The sequence below is a fragment of the Diorhabda sublineata genome, chromosome 3 (assembly GCF_026230105.1).
Source record: "Diorhabda sublineata isolate icDioSubl1.1 chromosome 3, icDioSubl1.1, whole genome shotgun sequence".
In the NCBI taxonomy this organism is placed as follows: Eukaryota; Metazoa; Arthropoda; class Insecta; order Coleoptera; family Chrysomelidae; genus Diorhabda; species Diorhabda sublineata.
The window spans coordinates 31,967,226-31,985,870 of NC_079476.1; the positions used below are offsets into that span (position 1 = coordinate 31,967,226).

General features: G+C 30.6%; 3 protein-coding genes across 4 annotated transcripts in view; all 3 read left to right on the forward strand.

The window, feature by feature from the left end:
* The window catches only part of LOC130441001 (LIM domain only protein 3-like), a 29,646-nt gene extending 29,340 nt beyond the window's left edge, over positions 1 to 306 (forward strand). For both annotated transcript variants that reach the window (XM_056774435.1, XM_056774434.1), the window contains one exon: positions 166 to 306. In XM_056774435.1, the coding sequence (XP_056630413.1) occupies positions 166 to 222 (57 nt within the window). In that variant the 3' untranslated portion in view covers positions 223 to 306. The remainder of the gene's footprint in view (positions 1 to 165) is intronic.
* Positions 307 to 6,469: 6,163 nt separating this feature from the next.
* On the forward strand, positions 6,470 to 7,068 carry LOC130441259 (thioredoxin, mitochondrial). The gene has a single exon (XM_056774847.1). It carries the CDS (start codon positions 6,612 to 6,614, stop codon positions 6,999 to 7,001), a length of 390 nt encoding a protein of 129 aa, XP_056630825.1. The 5' UTR covers positions 6,470 to 6,611; the 3' UTR covers positions 7,002 to 7,068.
* A 1,129-nt stretch (positions 7,069 to 8,197) lies between these two features.
* On the forward strand, positions 8,198 to 18,194 carry LOC130441304 (alkyldihydroxyacetonephosphate synthase). The gene is made up of 9 exons (XM_056774921.1): positions 8,198 to 8,385; positions 9,340 to 9,429; positions 10,384 to 10,573; positions 12,284 to 12,552; positions 14,824 to 14,978; positions 15,221 to 15,483; positions 15,544 to 15,864; positions 17,577 to 17,818; positions 17,886 to 18,194. Exons 1-9 carry the CDS (start codon positions 8,321 to 8,323, stop codon positions 18,082 to 18,084), a joined length of 1,794 nt encoding a protein of 597 aa, XP_056630899.1. The 5' UTR covers positions 8,198 to 8,320; the 3' UTR covers positions 18,085 to 18,194.
* The last annotated feature ends 451 nt before the right edge of the window (positions 18,195 to 18,645 follow it).

Below are 18,645 nucleotides of genomic sequence, written 5' to 3' on the forward strand. Positions count from 1 at the left end.
CTATTGCAGAACGGAAAAAGGATATATTTTTTTGTCACAGCATTATTTTCAAGTGATCTAGTCACTCTCGAATTTTTTGCGGAACACTTTGTATATGATAAACGATACATTAAATCAATTTTGCATTAATAGTAGCTAATTCAATAACCAATCATTTTTTTTCAGCGTGACGAATTCGGGTACAATTCTTCGAATCCAAGACAAACAGCAACAGTTCATTAAAAGTAACATAAGTAAATTATGAAAACTTCTGAATATAATACTTTTGTAAAAATTATATTATCAATAAAATGAATTAACAAAGAATTGCGCTTTTTAGTTTATTTGGCATGAAGAAGATTCAAAAAATTGATTTATAATTTTAAAAAATGGTAAATAACTTCATTAATGTTAATATTGTTAACAGTTTTCAATGAAAACATATAAACAACTTATGAGTAAAAGACAACGGAGTGTGGCCGTCAAAATTATTTTAAAAAATAATTTAGGTTATCAAAAAACAAAAATGTTCATCTTCTGTATGAAAGTTCTGACATTAAACCATACCGTAGTTTAGAGAAAAAATTGTACCATATCTTAAATCCCTGCTTTTAGATGTTTCCTTGATTTAGCTATAAAATTATATTGTTTTGCTATAAAAAATCGGTTTTTGAAATTTTATCCACTAAATTTGCTTATTGTAGTTTAGAACACATGAAGAAAAAAATGAATCTTCCTAAACCAGATTCGAACCTGGAATTCTACAGTTTGAATGCATTTACTTGGAATATGCAAGTCTTAGATTTGTTTCTCAACTGAAAAAAATTAGAAATCGAAGTAGTATTTGAAGTCGAGGAAAGTATATAATATGAATTTTTTTGAACTCTAAAATGGAAAAGAAAAACATTACATTTTCTGAATTGACTTTGTTAGTATACTTCATTGCTTAGAAGTTCGATTACCTTACATCAATGTATGAGGTTAGAAAATTATGAACAATTAGGAGCATTCTGAGACGGAAAGCAAGTTTTCAGCTAAAAAAAGTGGAAAGTGAAAAGTTTTTCTAGCAAAAAATGAATTTTTTCTACGACCGTGCGTTTTAACCCACTTTCCCGCACTCATTTTAGTTTTGAAAGTAAAATTATGCAAATTTTGACCTTTTTGGATAGTTTTTTACTTCGGAGGTTATAACTATTGTTACTACAGGTAAATAAATATTTACGAAATAGTCCATCAAATAAAATTTAAACCTTTTCTAGCTTTTTGTAGCATTTTTAATTTTTTGAAAATATAAAATAATAAAGCTGGGTTTGATATCAGTTGTTATGACAACACAGGCGTGTAATTGTTACTAAAACGTCAAAGTTGTTCAAAACGTCTTGGAAGTGACCGAATAAGAACAATCTTCTTCTAAATTAAACCACATTAAACCGAATCCGATACAATAATATTAATGGATTCATCCGACGAAGAACTTCCCGAAGCCATTTTGAAGGCTGCAAATGAAACTAATTCCGAGTTGTTACCTTCCAAATCCAGACTAAGGTATGACAAACAATACAACCATTTTCTTACATGGTGTAAGGAGAAAGGGAGCAAAACTTATGAGGAAGAGGTATTTCTGACGTATTTTCCACACCTAATTGAGGTTTTGAAATCTAATACATTATGGTCCTTATACTTACCAAACACTTTTGGTGCTAGCAGAGATTGCTGCATATTTACGCCTACCTAATCCGGAAAGTTATACAGGACACAGTTTCAGACGTTCTTCGGCAACGTTCCTAGTAGACTTCGTCGAAGAAATAACCAGCCTAAAGCGCCTCGGTGGCTGGAAGTATACTACTGTCGCTGAAGGCTATTTTGAGGACTCTGAGAATCAGAAGAAAAAAATATCAAATAAAATTCGTCATCGTCCTCTTTATGCGACCTGTAATCGATACCAACCTCATCGACGTCATCTACCTTCCAGTTGAAACCAAATAACTCCACTGGACCGGCAATTCTTACTAGTCTACAGAATGCAACAAATTGTGTTTTCAATATTAATATTTATAATAATTAGTAGTTTTTAGTTAAAGTTTTATATATTATTATGTTTGGGGGAATAAAATAATTTTTGAAAAATGGGTCGGTAAACTTTTTTGTATATACGGTAGTAGAAAAAATAATGTTCCTAACTCATGCGTAAAGTTTCTTTCCCGCACTTGACCGCTTACACGAACTCCGCTCCGCGTCGTTCGGAACAACTGCAGTCACGTGCAGGAAAGTATCACTTTCCACACATTTTCAAACCAGAATCGAACCCGGGATTCTGCTGTTGGAATGCACGCAGCATTTACTCAGAGCATACAAGCCTTAGATTTATTTCTCAACTGAAAAAATGTATAAAACGAAGTAGTATTTGAAACAAAATAAATATGATTCGAACTTTATTGTTTGCGTGCGAAGATTTTTCAATGTTCATTTTGTGCTAAATTAAAAAAAACTAAAAAACTAGAGCATCTAATGATAAATAACTTGCAACAAAGGTAATATATTAAGTAAATCTATGGCTTTTTCATTACATTCTGTAATTGAAGGTTGCTTTAATAATGAGGGTAATACAAATTATTTTATCTGCTTAAAAATCGATAAACTACAATATTTAATCATCCTAAATTATCGATTATATTTACTTTTTTCATTAAAACCAAAATATATGAAAACGTTATTATTTCTATACTTAATATTTCAACTGCATATTACTAAAATATAACAATTACTGCAATTTTAATTAAAATGAACAAAAACTGGTTAAAACTAACTTTTTAAAAATTAACGACTAACTGGTTAGATAACACACAATGGATTTCAATTCAAAAATCACTATAAAGTTCTATAATCTTTAATATAAATTTTATCAGATAACAGAAAATATTAATTTTGCACTTATTTTTTATTAATTATATCAACATTGGCTGATGATGTTTTGCAAATATGATTTGGAATTCTGCAGCTTCTGGATCATTATGAGGGTTGCTATTTAAGTTTTGAAATAGACAAATGAAAACCAATATTTATGAACCAATTGTCGAAACATTTTTTCCATTCCGATTAAGGCAACTCCAAAACATGTGATTTAAACGCATCAACCGCTTCTTAGGATGCGGAAAAACATTGATTTCGCAATTTATTTTTGATCTGCGAGAATAAGAAGAAATCATTGATTGCCAAAAAAGGACTGTACGGCGGATGATACATCACTTCGATGTTTTGACTTTAAAAATTTTTTTTAACTGAGTTGTGGGAGCTCACATTGTGAAGAATGTGTCCCGTCTTGTTCCTATCGCTTCTTCACTCTGTCTACGGTTCTCGTATTAATACCTAGCTGGTGGTAAATTTTGATGATAAAAATTTGAATGGTAATCTTACTATTTAAATTTGAGGGAGAATTTTACTTCAAATTTTTGTTTATTTCGGGTTACAGATATCTAGAAATGCTAGAAAATTATTTACACCCACTAAATCTGAATTGGTATCAGCACGACGAAGCCCCACCACACGGTAAAGCGCTTGTAAATAACTATTTACAGACTCATTTTGAGGACCGTATCAATGGCCTCCCCGTTCACCGGATATAACCCCATTATATTTTTTTCTTTAGGGTCGTATAAAAGATATCGTGTATGCTTCGCGGCTAACTACAAAAGAAGAAAACAGTTCGGAATGCATTTTGAACTCTTTCATCGCAAGGAATTCGAAACGCCAATCAACACGGGTTTTTAAGAAAAATCCATAAATGTTTGGAAATTGGAGGCAACTAATTAGAACATTTACTTTAGTTTAATGTTTAGTTTTGCTCCTCTTAAATATTTTTAATTGGCTGAAGTATTTTAATTTTTGATACGTTAACTTTTGTTATTCGTTGTTCGCCATCGGCAGATTAAAAACCATGAAAATTTCAGTTTTTTCAAATTTCTACAAAAGCCGTTAATTTGAGATATATGAATTTACTAACGAAGTCCCCTTAATTTAAAGTGTAGAATCCAATGGTAAAGAGGAAAATGGGGGTTGCCATTTGAAAAAATTGAATTTTCGAAGTTTTTATATAGCGAAATTCGGTACCATTTTCTGAACACCCTATATAAATATAAATTTATAAATAAATCAAGGTTTTCACAAATTTTGAAAGCTTTAAGTGTTATTTGTCCAAATAGAAATATATTTTTTTAGTGGAGAGCTGCATGTGTTCAAAAATTTCGAAAATGTGAAATAATTAAAAAATTGTGGACTTTAGGCATACGATGTCTTATATAAAGATGTATTAAAATTTTGCGTAGATTCCAAAAATGTAATAAAAGCCATAGGATTCCGCTTAAAATAAAAAAGTTTGGGTCCAGTTCCGGTATAACCGGAAGTTTACGAAAACGGAAATTCTTTTAGCTGAAACAATCATTTCGGAAAACGATTCAGCTCGTCGTGAAGGACCCTGTACAACTCTGGCCCTAGCTTGGAAGCCGTTATTGGCCCAGATTTAGTGGGACTCTTGGATGATAACAATTTCCCTCGCTTGATTTGCCTAAATGAACCCAAGACTGATCTGCATCCCTGGTTGCTTGTAAAAATAGATTTTTAATATATTGTCAATAAAATTATAATTTTATGACAAATTTCTTTTAATGCACTCTACTAACTAATACATAAAAATAACACATAATAATTAAACAACGAAGTGATATTATTCTATGTTTTATTGTCTTTTATGCATAAAAGAATTTTATTCATGAAAAATTATTACTTTTAATTTCAATATATCTATTATGGATAAGATATTAGAACAAAACTTTAGATAGTTATTCAGAGTTCTGCCCAGTCAGGCTGACTATGGGATGGCCGAAGTCGGATTACCAAGAGTTCAGCCAGACTTGGGTAAATATGGGATGACTGAGGCCATTATTGGTTTACCAAGGCCTGGTTTCTCAGCGTTGGCCCAAGCTAACCCCCGTCGTTCAAGTCTGGGGACTCCTACATGGGCAGTCATCTTCAAATTTGGCAATAATGGCAACTTTCTGAATATCAATTAACCGAAGGGACATTAAGTATACAATTACTTCAACTCAAATTAATTTATTGAATTGAAAATAACAGTGCCAGTGACATTCGATAAGAGCTCTGATTTACGCAGGCAAAAGTATACTTGGAATATTTTATTTGATAAAACAAAAAATTTAATAAAATCTCAAATCAAATTGTAATACTAATATCTATTGTACTGTAAAATGAATTACATAATATATGACTTGAAAGTATTTTCTCGTTCTGTGATCTATTCCGTGTCTTCTCAAATGAATTTCCTGAAGTTGTCTATCGACATGACAGATAATAGAAATGTCAGATATTAGCAGGTGTTTTGAGGTTATTGTATTTTGTAATTAAAACCAGTTAAAACGGTTTTTAAAATGCAGTTGCCCTTTTATAATGACAAACAGATTTGTTAGGTAAGATATATTTATAATAAAACTGCGTAAACCCTCGAAATACAACACATATTGAAACAAGCTAAAAATAAATGAAATGGTATGAAATGAATTCATTTGTATTTACTTTACTTTTAGTTGCTAAAATTACATGTTTGATAATTATAGACAAGATAACATTGTTCAACGAATGCTTTTTAAATACGATCAAAATCAAAAAGATTTTATATAGGTTGGGGCCATCAAAACATTATTATTAAGAATAATATAAAACTAAATATAGACATCATTTTAAGTATTCACTCAAAACAGGAAAGATTTATATATCATAATTTTACCAAGTAGAATGATTTGATAACAATAATATAGTAAAACTGATAATCATTATCAAGTAGTGTTTGTTTATAAGCTGCTCTTAAATTTTAACTCAAGCAATCCATTTGTTTTCAATTTGTTGCTATTAACTATAACTCCAGGGCACATATGCAAATCTATTCATAATTGTAAAATTTTATTGAAAAGAGTAACCAAGTCAGTTGAAGGACATGGACAAATAATAGATAGATCAACATCCCATCTAATTACATCAAAACTTTTACAGTTTATGGTGACTATGAGTTGCTTTTTGAAAAAAATCATAACTATTGATTGGCTTTCATTAATTTAGTGCGTTTCAGGAGTTTAAGACTATCTATAATAATGGTATGAGGGTGCATTTATGATCAATACTGTTATCTTTCCAAAAATTAAAATCATTTGTATGATATGAACTTTTTTTTAGTTATGACCATTATTGGAAATATTGGAATAGGTATTTTAATTTTAACAATATTGTGGATAATAACATTATTTATTGTTGTAATTGGAGTCCGATTACAAAGTAACATTTCTTGGATAATATTAGGAACGGCTACTGTGATAACAATTTTATTATTAATTATCCCTACTGATAAGGAAATCCAATTGAATAAATTGGACATTGTAAGTTGTTCCTAGTGTTCTTATTATTTATTTATTTTCTCTTTTTATAGGAAGAAGATTATTGTTTTATATTCAAGAACATTTTACTGTCAATATTATCATTAAGTTGTGTAGTTGGATTTGGAAGTTTTTTTGTTATACATTGTACAAGCCCTACACATCCAGACGCAATACAAAGTTTTTACTGTGAATATGAATAAATTTACAATTTCCCTTTTAACCAGGAGATTGTTTTCTTCCAGCACTAATTTGAAAAGAATAATAAAGATATCCAATAACGATGAGTTCCTATCAAAAGTAATGAATTCTAGTATTCCAGTTATAGTCAATTTCCATGCAGAATGGTGTGAACCGTGTCATATATTAACACCAAAAATGAAAGAATTAATTGAACATAAAACCAATATAGATTTGGCTATAGTAGATGTAGAACATAACATTGAATTAGTTGAAACTTTTGAAGTGAAAGCCGTGCCAGCTGTAATTGCTGTCAGAGATGGTTTGGTAGTTGACAAATTTATTGGTTTAGTGGATGCAAATATGATTGAAACATTGATTGAAAAACTGGATCAAAAATCATAATAATAAATTGTTTTTAATTATATTAGCTAGTTTTTTCAGTGAATATTAATAAAGTTTTTAAATTGAAGCGAAACTGTATTTAAATCCCCAGAATATTGTGAGTATGGTGTCAATACAAAAATATTGAGAAATTAAAGAAAAAATGTCTTTAAATCATGGGAAAGAAGCCCTTAGTTAATATTAAAAAATAGATAGCTACACTAAAAAAGCTTCTATTGTTTCCCATAAAGAATAAATGTTTTTGAAAGATATATTTTGGCTTATAAATACATCCTTGTAATCTGTAGGCAATTTATATAATAGTTCAGTAAAATAAACAGAAATATGTTTTCAATAAAACTAAATTTTTTATTCACATATACAGAGTTCAGAACTTATATCAAAAAATTCGGGAATGAGTAGATGACGTGAAAATAGTGCAGTGACATAGACTAAGTTTTCTCATACAACCCCTCGCTTTGTTTAGGCCTTTAAAGTTGCGAAATCAGAATTTATATTTGGGTATATTTTCAGAATTATACATTCAAACATTATAACTTTTAAATGGACAACCTGTACAATTAAAAGATACTGAACACACTGTTTATACCACCACTCACGATTACAATGTCTGACGCACGTTTTACCTAACCCAAGTCTCACTTAATGAAATAAAAATTAACTCAAAAAAATGTTCGAAGAAAATGCAAATTTTGCTACGATTTAATATTGCTTTTATAATGATAGATCAAATTAGTAATTTTGCGAGACCCCCACTTGATTGGGTCTCGGGGCTTCAGTCCCCCTTAGACCCTCCCAAAATCCGACGCTATAGATAATTCATGTTTTATTCGCGTTATTCTTCTGAAATCGATTAATCTCCGACAATGTTGTAAGTTTGCTAGAAGCAAGGCATAAAATCATTGTAGAGTAGGACGTATCTAGTTAATAAATAACTACCCAGTACCGTCTAAGGTAAGTAAATAGCGTGAATTGATTCTATGAAAGTATGAAAAGACCTCCTCTATTTCCATGGTCTGGACTCATTTGTTGCAATAATTTAAATTTGATTTGGATAATTTTATTATGGAAGTATTAATTTCCGTGAATTTCATATTTTTCACGTAATTTTGGTGTTTACCGTACTCACGGAATTTGCATGAAGTAAATGAGTGATATTGGATGACAGTAACGAAATAACTGCAACTCGTTATAACATCCTAATATAACCGACATCTCTACAAAAAGTATAATAAACTAACCTAGTGAATATTATTAAATAATTTTTGAATGAGTGGGCAGTGTATTGCTGTTGTAGATTTTTAATATAAATTTGTAGAATGTCGAATAAAAAAGCACCATTACAAGGCCCTATAACAGTCAAAAGTGCTATACCCAAAAATCGGTAAGGTCAGAACATAATTATATTAATTTCTAATTGAATGTAAAAGTCAACTTTTTTATTATTAGATTGCTTCACTTATCTATCATATAGAGATGAATATGATTAATACTCAGGTAATTAATAAACAATGCTCATTGATGGTAAATACTCGAGAATATAATTAGATGTATCCTTAGCGATAATTGTTGTGTTTATTATGTTCATCATGACGTTTTTCTAATCTGTTTGTTCTCATTTTCATTTATTGTATTTACTAATTTGTAAAAATGTTACAGCTTTTAACAAATTTTTATATCAGTATTAAAAAAAACTTTGAAATGAGATTTTACTTTTATCACTACCATTAATCTTATCGTATATCCTGTTAAACCTTGGAATTATATCATTTGTTTGATATTGTATATATTGAATTTTAGAAGCTTCTAAATGATCAATACTCCTGCTCATACTGAATTAAGTTAGCATCTAAGAAAGTATTATAACGAAAATTTCATTGAATACTACAGAACCCTAAAGACACTTTTTATTCTTCTCAAAGATATTCCAATTTATATCTACTTCTATAAACTATTTTACATCTCATCTTGTGCTAGTCAAAATTTGGATTGGTTAACAAACAACACATGTCTCCTGTGTGTATTTTTATTTTATATTGATTATTATTGAAAAATGCTCTAGTTATTTTGGTCTTTTGATATATCAATATAGTAACTACTTTCTAACCCTCTTTTTAATATCTAAAACAGTTAAACTATTAACTATTACCCTGCAACTAATATATAAACTTGTTTCTCTGACGACTTATTTGATGATTTTTATATAAAATTTCGAAATAGAAGAGACAATGTAATCTGTAAAATGTAATTTTCATTTAGCTTGACTGTTTAAGTAAGTGCAACAATAGATCTAACAGACTTTAATAATAGATATTAGATTAAGTATATCTTGATTTAGGCAAGAACTACTTAAATGGAATGGTTGGGGTTATAAAGATTCACAATTTGTGGTGAATGAAGGACCTGAAGTATATTTTTCAGGAAAAAGGTAAGCTGTGCTGAAATAAATAATATATTGTAATTGATAGTTTAAAAATCTCAATTTTGTTTTCGCAATCAGATTAAACCCAAAATTTCTCAAAAAACATTACTATGGGTTGAAAATTTGATAAAGCAATAACAAATTTGTAACATCAGGAAAATTATCCTGTTTTATCGGCAAAACTACCATGATAAGAATCAACTGCAAGAGAATACATATTTGTATTTTAACCTTTCAACTGGCGCTACTCTGTTGGATAGCAGAGAGGTCCTATCGTTATTGTTAGAAAATAGAAATTTTCACTGACTTTTTGTGTTCTATTTATTATACCTGCTATTTATCCTCTACAACAAAAGGGTAAAAGTAAATTTCAGTCATTCAGTGAACAGTTAACATTGAAATGAAAGTTGTCAACAGCCATCCATATAGTGCACCAAAAGGTATTTTTTTTTCAAAGATGTCTCTACGATTGACCAGGCAGAAAAAACCTTCTTATTAATGTGACAGATTTCCTAAGTCTTCAAAAAAGAGCTGTTGAAGACGCTGAAGAGACGACTGCTAAATCTTCAGATACAGATCAAATTGAAAAAATCAAACAGTATAAAGTTGTTTAAAAAGTGTTCAGCATTTTTGTGTGGGAAACATTCCAAAATAATACGTGAATATTGTTTGAATGCCATGGAAGGTGTTAGTGAAGGCAGTTTGTTATACATTGTGTAATCAAAATAGTGAGAAAGAACAAAAGTTGTATCCAGAATACAACTAGCGCTTGGTGGTGTTGCAAAAGCCTAAGCACCTAGAGGAAGGTTAAATTCACTATTACTAACTGCCTTAGGTTTCAAGCTGCACCTAGATTAATGAATGTCAGCTTCTGGTTGATAAAATAGAATAGATATTTTCTGCCACATAATTTTCTATTTGAAGTGATGTAAATTTGATTAAATAGCATCAGCTTTTTAGGTACTTAATTGGTGAAGTACGATTACCCCATGTAGCTGGGTGGGTACGTGATACACTCAACATAGATCTAGGTACACAAAAACCAAGAAAAATACAGGGTTTACCCACTGAAAATCAGTACCAAAAACCAAACGTTACCAAAGATGTTATGGAAAAAATTGCTAGTCTTGGAATTTCATATTCCACAAAGGTTAGTTTGATTTATGCTTAGTATGTTAACATCTAACAACTTACATTGTTAGGCAGGTCTTCAGGTTTAAATAAATCAAAAATTTGCCATAAATCAAGAACACTTTCAAATTTTCTTTTCAAATTTGGTGACCAATATACTCCTTAATAAAGTAATATTTTGACATAAACAAACTTTGGAAACATTTTACCAGTGGCGCTGTCAGGGTTAGTTGTCACTTTCATCCCCTTATTTTTTATGCTACTGGAGTAAATGTTTTCTAATTTTGTTTTAAATTGCCTGATTATTTTTGGTTAAAAAACGAATAACCTTTTATAGAGCTAAAATGAACGGTGTTGTATACATTTGCCCCTAGACAAAAGTGCAAACACGTAAGTAATTTACAAATTAATTAATTATTCATTTAATTTCTAATAATGATTAAGCGTAAGTAGCTCAAAACAAATGAAAATTATTCATAATTCGAATTTGACGTTTTTCAATGACAAAACGGTGTAATAAGTGTATTGAAGTAAGTAGTCAACAGTTTGAACAACTACTAAGAGATTATGAATAAGTTTTATTTATTTTGAACTACTTACTAAAAAAACATTGATAAAAGTGACAACTAACCCTGACAGCGCACCACTGGTAAAATGTTCCTAAAGTTTTTTTATGTCAAAATATTACTTTATTAAGGAGCATATTGATCACCAAATTTGAAAAAAGAAATTAAAAGCGTTCTTGATTTGTGGCAAATTTTTGATTTTGATATAAAATTTTGAACACCCTATATCTCAACAACAAGGCCCCATAAGGGTTCGTATTCCTATATCAAAATGAATCATTTATTGAGATCTCTCTGTGGTAGAGCGTTGTCGATTGAATATAGAAACACCCTGTATGTTTCTTCCGCCTATCTTTATCGAAAGTATACATTTCCAGACCTCATTGTAGGAAGAAAAATCGTACTTTTCCTCCCTAGAGAGTAGATGTAAAAGTGATATCATGGAATGGCTTTAATTATATTGACATTAATAGAAAATATCTATTGATATGTCCTAAAAAAGATCAGGCATGTTTATTTGTCTGCTATAGAGAAGGAAAATGTATCAACTAAATGATTGGAAAAAATACTATTCCTAAACAAAAATTGCAGAAATTTTAAAACTACCTAATGCTGTAAATTATACCGGGCGTAGTTTCAGAACAACCTTGGCAACTTTACTTGCAAATTCTGGAAAAGACATTCTTGCTTAAAAGCAACACAGATGTTGGAAGTCTAAGAATATAGCTGAAGGATATGTGCAGCAATTTTTTGCAAAAACGAAACAAATTTCTAATTCTGGGAGTCACTGAAGTTAACAAAATTGATTGTAATCAGCCAAGTATGAGTACCTCAGGTGATATCAGCTGAATAATAATGAAAATTAACATTAGTATAAATAATTATTCTTCCACAAATTAAAAATATGTGCGATGCAGAAGTTTTAGTTTTGTAATAAATATTGTTTGTTAGTTTCATAAATAAATTATTTAAAAATGAGTTGTTATTTCAGGAACGCAGAAAAATCATATGTTTAACATGGGAATAAGTGCTTTTTTCTCCCTTGAATGAGTACTTAATCCTCGATAGGAAAAGTAGCACTTTCCTTCCATTATTGTGTTAGTGCAGAAGCAATACAATTCATAATTACAGAATACTATTGTTGTTAGTTGCTTCCTTTTCAGGTTATCGACAGGTTACTTAGATCACATGGTCAAACTATGCATGAAATTTACAAAATACAAAATTCGACATATGAACGAATACCAGATGTGGTTCTTTGGCCGACTTGTCATGATGATGTTGTAAAAATAGTTTCTTTTGCACACGAAAATAATATTGTTGTTATTGCATTTGGTGGTGGCACATCTGTGTCTGGAGCTCCTGAATGCCCTAAAAATGAAACTAGAACAATTATATCTCTTGACACATCACAAATGAATAGAATATTATGGTAAGTAGATTATTTTTCTGTATTATGAGCATGGCTATTATTTTAGGATTCGATTTTTTGTGTAGATTTCAATTTGATGTACTATTCTATTATTATATGGAGGATCAAGACTGATCTGAATCTTCCACTATCCTAAATGAATTATTTAAAATCTTACAGATTTCATTGTTTTAACACTAGTGGCGAAATTGATTTCAATTCAATTTGTAATGAGAACTCCTTATATCGGTTATATTTTTTACTTATATCGTTATAGTTGATTCTGTCGTTTTTTAGGTCTTCTGGATTCATGGATTGTGTAAGTACTTATCATGATTCTATAGGCCCTTTTTTCATATAGATGGTATTAAGGTTTAAAAAGGTGGATTCCTATGCTCTATATCTGACACTGCAAATGAATGGAGTAATATTTAATATATAAGTAATATTTAATAATACGAGGCGTTGATGTACAACTACAATTTTTATATGATAAAAAACAGCTTAGTGTTCTCAGAATAGACGATTATATGCCTGGGGTTACAAACGTCCCAGTATGGAAGCTATGATTGGCGCTAGAGCTGTGGCAGCTAAGCGTTAAAAATAAGAATGAAATACAAATGTGGGTTTTAATCAGTTAAATGCAAAATCTGGTATTCGTGTGGCATTTTCTAGGGTTGAGCGACCAACTACGTTAAGTTTATCTTCCAAATGACAATCTTCGATATATCCGCAATATAGTATGGAAGGAAGTATTAGATTAATACCCGATTTCAAAATTAAAACCGTGATGACAAAAATGTCAAACTAATTGCACTCATGATTTTTTTTAAATAACCAGTTTACATACTGAATACACTGTTTACACCACCACTCACGTTTATACTATACTAACACAAAATACCGAGCAAAGCTCGGTCATCCAGGTGGTGTTATATTAACAGCTATATTTTAAGTTAGTGCTGCTCTTTTTCATGAATTGTCCAGATGAACAATTCATCAGGTCTGTAAAGTTAACGGGCCAGCTTATAAAAAAATAAATTCTGACGGGCTCAACAACAAAATTTCTAGAATTTGCGTTAATTATTTTTAAAAATAATGGGGTGGCCCACTAACTTGAGTACCAATATTGTGAGCTACCTTTTACAAATATAATTGCCGACATTGGGGCACTTTGGTATATGGGAAGCAACGCGGAGAAGGTATTAGGGTTATTTTGCCGAAATAATGCTGTTAACAAAGAAAATTAAGACATCAATACAATAACCAGAAAAGGAGCAAGTTCAAGCTTTCATTTGATGCTGAAATCATGCTTTAACAAATAAACCAAGCAACTATACAAAAATAAAAAAATAGTTGTCTAGCCAAGTGACTGGCTGGGGACCTAAGACTCCTATATCAATATTTTCATCAATTTGAATACTACCTTATATGTCATTTAACCGGTCAGACTATAACATATGCGTCTCTATTTGAGTCATTGGTGGACCTGGAAAAAACTTATTCATTACCATAAACCAATAGTTACCAAAGCACTGATTTTCCATTTCATCCACTGAAATCTGTCATAGTATTACCAAGAAAACTAAACAATAAACTAAGCAACTATACAAAAATCAAAAAATGGTTGCCCAGTCCAGTGACTGGTTGGAGACTAAGACTCCTAAATCACTATTTTCATCTAGGTAGTATTCAACTACCTTCTTTTAACAATATATGTCATTTAACTGGTCGGACTATAAGAGATGTGCATCTATTTATGTCATTGGTGGACCTTAAACCGATCAGGTGACTTTTTCAGCGGTCAGCTCTTCTATTATTATAAACATTACCTTCAAATATATCAGTATAGGGTATAGAGATCCATCTTCATTTATATTTTGGTCAGTGAATCACCTAAGGATTGTTGGTGGTGGCGTGGTATTGATTTAAAATGGGAGTTGTATTGCTAATCTATAAGTAGAATATCAAGATATACAACGAAATAGTTTAATTCATGATGACCAGGAACTAAATTTTGTCTGTAATTGTTATTTTATATTTTTGTAGAACAGGTTTTGGTATTTTCTTCTTTAGAATGACACGTTTACTAACTATAGAGTGATTTGAAAAATGACATGCCTGAGTTTATATTAATTGTTGATCCATATTTGTTTGTTAATGTACTGGTCTTCAGTCATTGAATTATCTATGTAACACTAATCAGTTTTTTGAATTTTCACTATGTTGTCAATCAGACACTTCTCAAAATATTCTCATATATATTGAATATCAAGGTGAAATATTTTTTAGGATAGATGATAAGAATTTAGTCGCTTGTTTTGAATGTGGAATTGTAGGACAGGATATGGAGAGGGAATTGAAAAAATTCGGATATACTACTGGACATGAACCTGATAGTTACGAATTTTCTACACTTGGAGGTTGGGTGGCAACCAGAGCTTCAGGTCTGTTGATATAACTATTAATATTATACATTTCTGTTTCTACAATGGTCGTACTTAAAATTAACTCAAGATGTACGCGTCAACAAAAGTTCTGCAACTCTCAACAATGACTTTATGCAGAAATAAAAATTTACCAACTTGCTGTTTATGAATAAATACTAGATGGAGCTGTTTTGAAATGATAAAAACTTAATTTTCTTTACTGAGGCTAATTATATAATCAATGTTTTATTTGATTATAGGTATGAAAAAAAATATGTATGGTAATATAGAAGATCTTGTAGTACAGCTAAAAATGGTAACGGCCAAAGGAGTTCTTCAAAAAAATTGTCAAGTTCCGCGTCTCAGTTGTGGTCCTGATTTTAACCACATAGTCATGGGATCTGAAGGTTCCTTGGGTATCATTACCGAGGTTATTTTAAAAATTAGATTATTACCAAAATGTAAGAAATATGGAAGTATAGTTTTCCCATCATTCGAAAAAGGTTTTGAATTCATGAGAGAGGCAAGTAGAGAGAGAGAAAAAAAGCAACTAACCTGTAATTTAATTGCTTTTTGAGTTTAGGTTGCAAAACGAAAATGGCAACCGGCATCTATTCGTTTAATGGACAATGAACAATTCAAATTTGCTTTAATGCTAAAGCCGGAATCTACGTATTTTGGGCTAGTCATTGATGGTATTAAAAAATTTTACATCACTAATATCAAAGGATTCGATCCTGATCATATGTGTGTCATGACTCTTCTATTCGAAGGAGAAGAAAATGAAGTGAAAACCAATGAAAAAAATCTTTACAAATTATCCAAAAGTTATGGAGGTTACCCCGCGGGAGAGCAGAATGGTGAAAGAGGATATATGCTGACATTCGTTATTGCTTATATCAGAGTAAGTATTTGTTGGAATCAAATTTAAATTTTCAATATTTGAACGAAAAAAAGAAAACGTAAGAATTAGAGAATCTATCTAGATTTGTAACCCGAACAATAAAAGTGGCCACCAAATACATTCCACTGATTTGCTATATATAATAATTCGATTAATATTATAATGTGTAGGGATTTCGTCGGGTTCATGAAAAACATTTTATTGATAAAGAATTTAAACAATGAAAAATGATTCACAAATTATTACAATAAATGAAAACGAAAGTATTTTAATTCGTCAAAAAGCACGGGAAACAGTCATTGGTCACGCACATTTCATCGTTCTGCATCTCTACCTACTGAGACCGCTCTCGCGTTGATCGATGGTTACTCGATGACAACTCGCCGCAGTTTTGTGCTTCATGCGTGGGCAAAATATGACCATATAATGCTTCTGTTCATTACGGTGTCATTAATTCTGTATTTCAGAAGTAAAAAGCAGAAAATAATCATGTTTTTAAGAGACTACTACCGGTTATTGGGTAAAAAATGAGGCATAATTGAATAGTTTTTTCTCCTTTTCTTTATTATAATTCCATATGAAACTTTTTATTTATTATTTTTTGATAATAGTGTTCCAAAAAAATTTTATAAAGGGCTCCAAAGTTGAGACTACGCAAATGTTAGCCTCCCACTGCGCTGAGATATTCTCGATTTGGTGAATATGAAACAAAATTAGAACTGTCAGATTGACTCAATCGTACGAATGTAATAATCAAACTTTATTGTCGCAAAAGTTGAGTTGTCCACCTGTCTTGCTGAGCTGTCTTCTACAGTATTTTGTACTACTAGATGTTTCCTCCATAAGATCAGAAAAAAGTGTATTGTCTGAAATTTGAATGGAAAAATTATTTTAAAACTTAGAAGTGATTTTAATAGAGTCAACTTATTTTATTTTATATATATATATATATATATATATATATATATATATATATATATATATATATATATATATATATATATATATATATATATATATATATATATATATATATATATATTAATCTTCTACTTCTAGGGTATACTCTATACCCAACAGAGCTGAATTATCAAGAACGTGCTATCCAGTTCCAGAATTGTAATGAACCCAGTAATGAAGTTACGTCCGCGCTCCTCGTTTTGCGTTCAAAGACCTTTCCTGCATTTGTTTGCGACTATGTGATTATTTTTTACGAGACCTAACTGCATTGGGTGCTTCCATGACAGTCACAGATTCTTTTCCTGAAACTCATTCTTGTAAGTGCATTTTCTATGCCACCAAAAGATTCCGGACCAGTAAAAGGCTTTTTTTGACAAGTATACTGACCTCGTTTCTTTTCATTCCCGAATAACGGATATCTAAAATAAAATCTTATTGTTGTTTCTTATAGCATTAATAGATCATCTTTTAATGAATTGTTAGATTAGTGTTTTTCCACCTATCTTTTGAACTCAAATATTTCCACCTGTCAGAAACGCTACGGGGGAGAAGTGTCGCAATTCGGTCAAATTTCTTCGTATGTAGTAGCAATAATCTGCCAGAAATAAATACAGCTACTAAAATCTGGAAATTGAAAAGCATTTAGAATCTACTAAAAAAATACTCCATTGAATCAGACAAGGAATATAATTATCTGCACAAGTAAAATTTGTCATATATAATGAAGCAGATAGAATTTGATTTTGTTTTAGGATCTTGGACTTCAATACGACGTTGTAGCTGAATCGTTCGAAACATCAGTTCCTTGGGATCGAGCTCTTTTGTTGGTGAAAAATGTGAAAAAAGTGGTAGCAGAAGAATGCCGTCAATTGAAAATAACACATTATTTGATAAACTGCCGCATCACTCAAACCTATGATGCTGGATGCGTTATTTATTTCTATCTAGGTTTCAACCACTCTGGATTGGGAGATCCAGTAACTCTACATAACAGGTAACTTGATAAAGACAAAAATTATAATTACAAAATTATTCTAAATCTTGATTTTTTTGTTTTATAGGTTGGAGACAAAAGCTAGGGATGAGATTGTTGCATGTGGAGGTAGTATATCTCATCACCACGGTGTCGGGAAACTGCGACAAAAATGGTATCCAGCTACTGTATCCGACGTAGGAGTAGATCTTTATTTTGCAGCAAAAAGGGAATTGGATCCTAAAAATATTTTCGCCACAAATAACCTAACAAAGTCTAAATTATAAGGGATTTTTGTTTTTTAAGAGTTTTGCAAATTGATGTTACCATTAAGACTACAAATGATCACATAAGTTATAAGTACTCGAATAATTTCCAATAAATATTTAAAATGAAATATTTTTTTTTATTCAATTAATGGAGGGTAATCTATTGACAACCTTTGATCTGTATTGAAGTAAGGCTATTATAGATATTTTTAATTCCTGACAAATGATCGTCGTATTAGTATATTATTCACTTACTCGGTGATTTATTCCTCTTACTTGCGCTCGTGATTCATTAGACACTAATACGACGAGCACTTGTCCAGAATTAAAAAGATCGCTAGCGAGTAGAATACTAGACTTTATCCACGACTACTAAACATTTGTGTTGAAGTTTTTTGCAAAATTTTGATAAATTATTAAAAGCACTATTATTCTATTGTAACAAATATCCACTGTTGTTAACCTCACTAATCTAAATTAATTCTATTCATCAAGATCAGACTTCTAGGCAAACTCTACATTTTCGCAAAAATGGAATATTTCAAGAACGGCAAAATTTAGGTACATAAAATAAGTCTA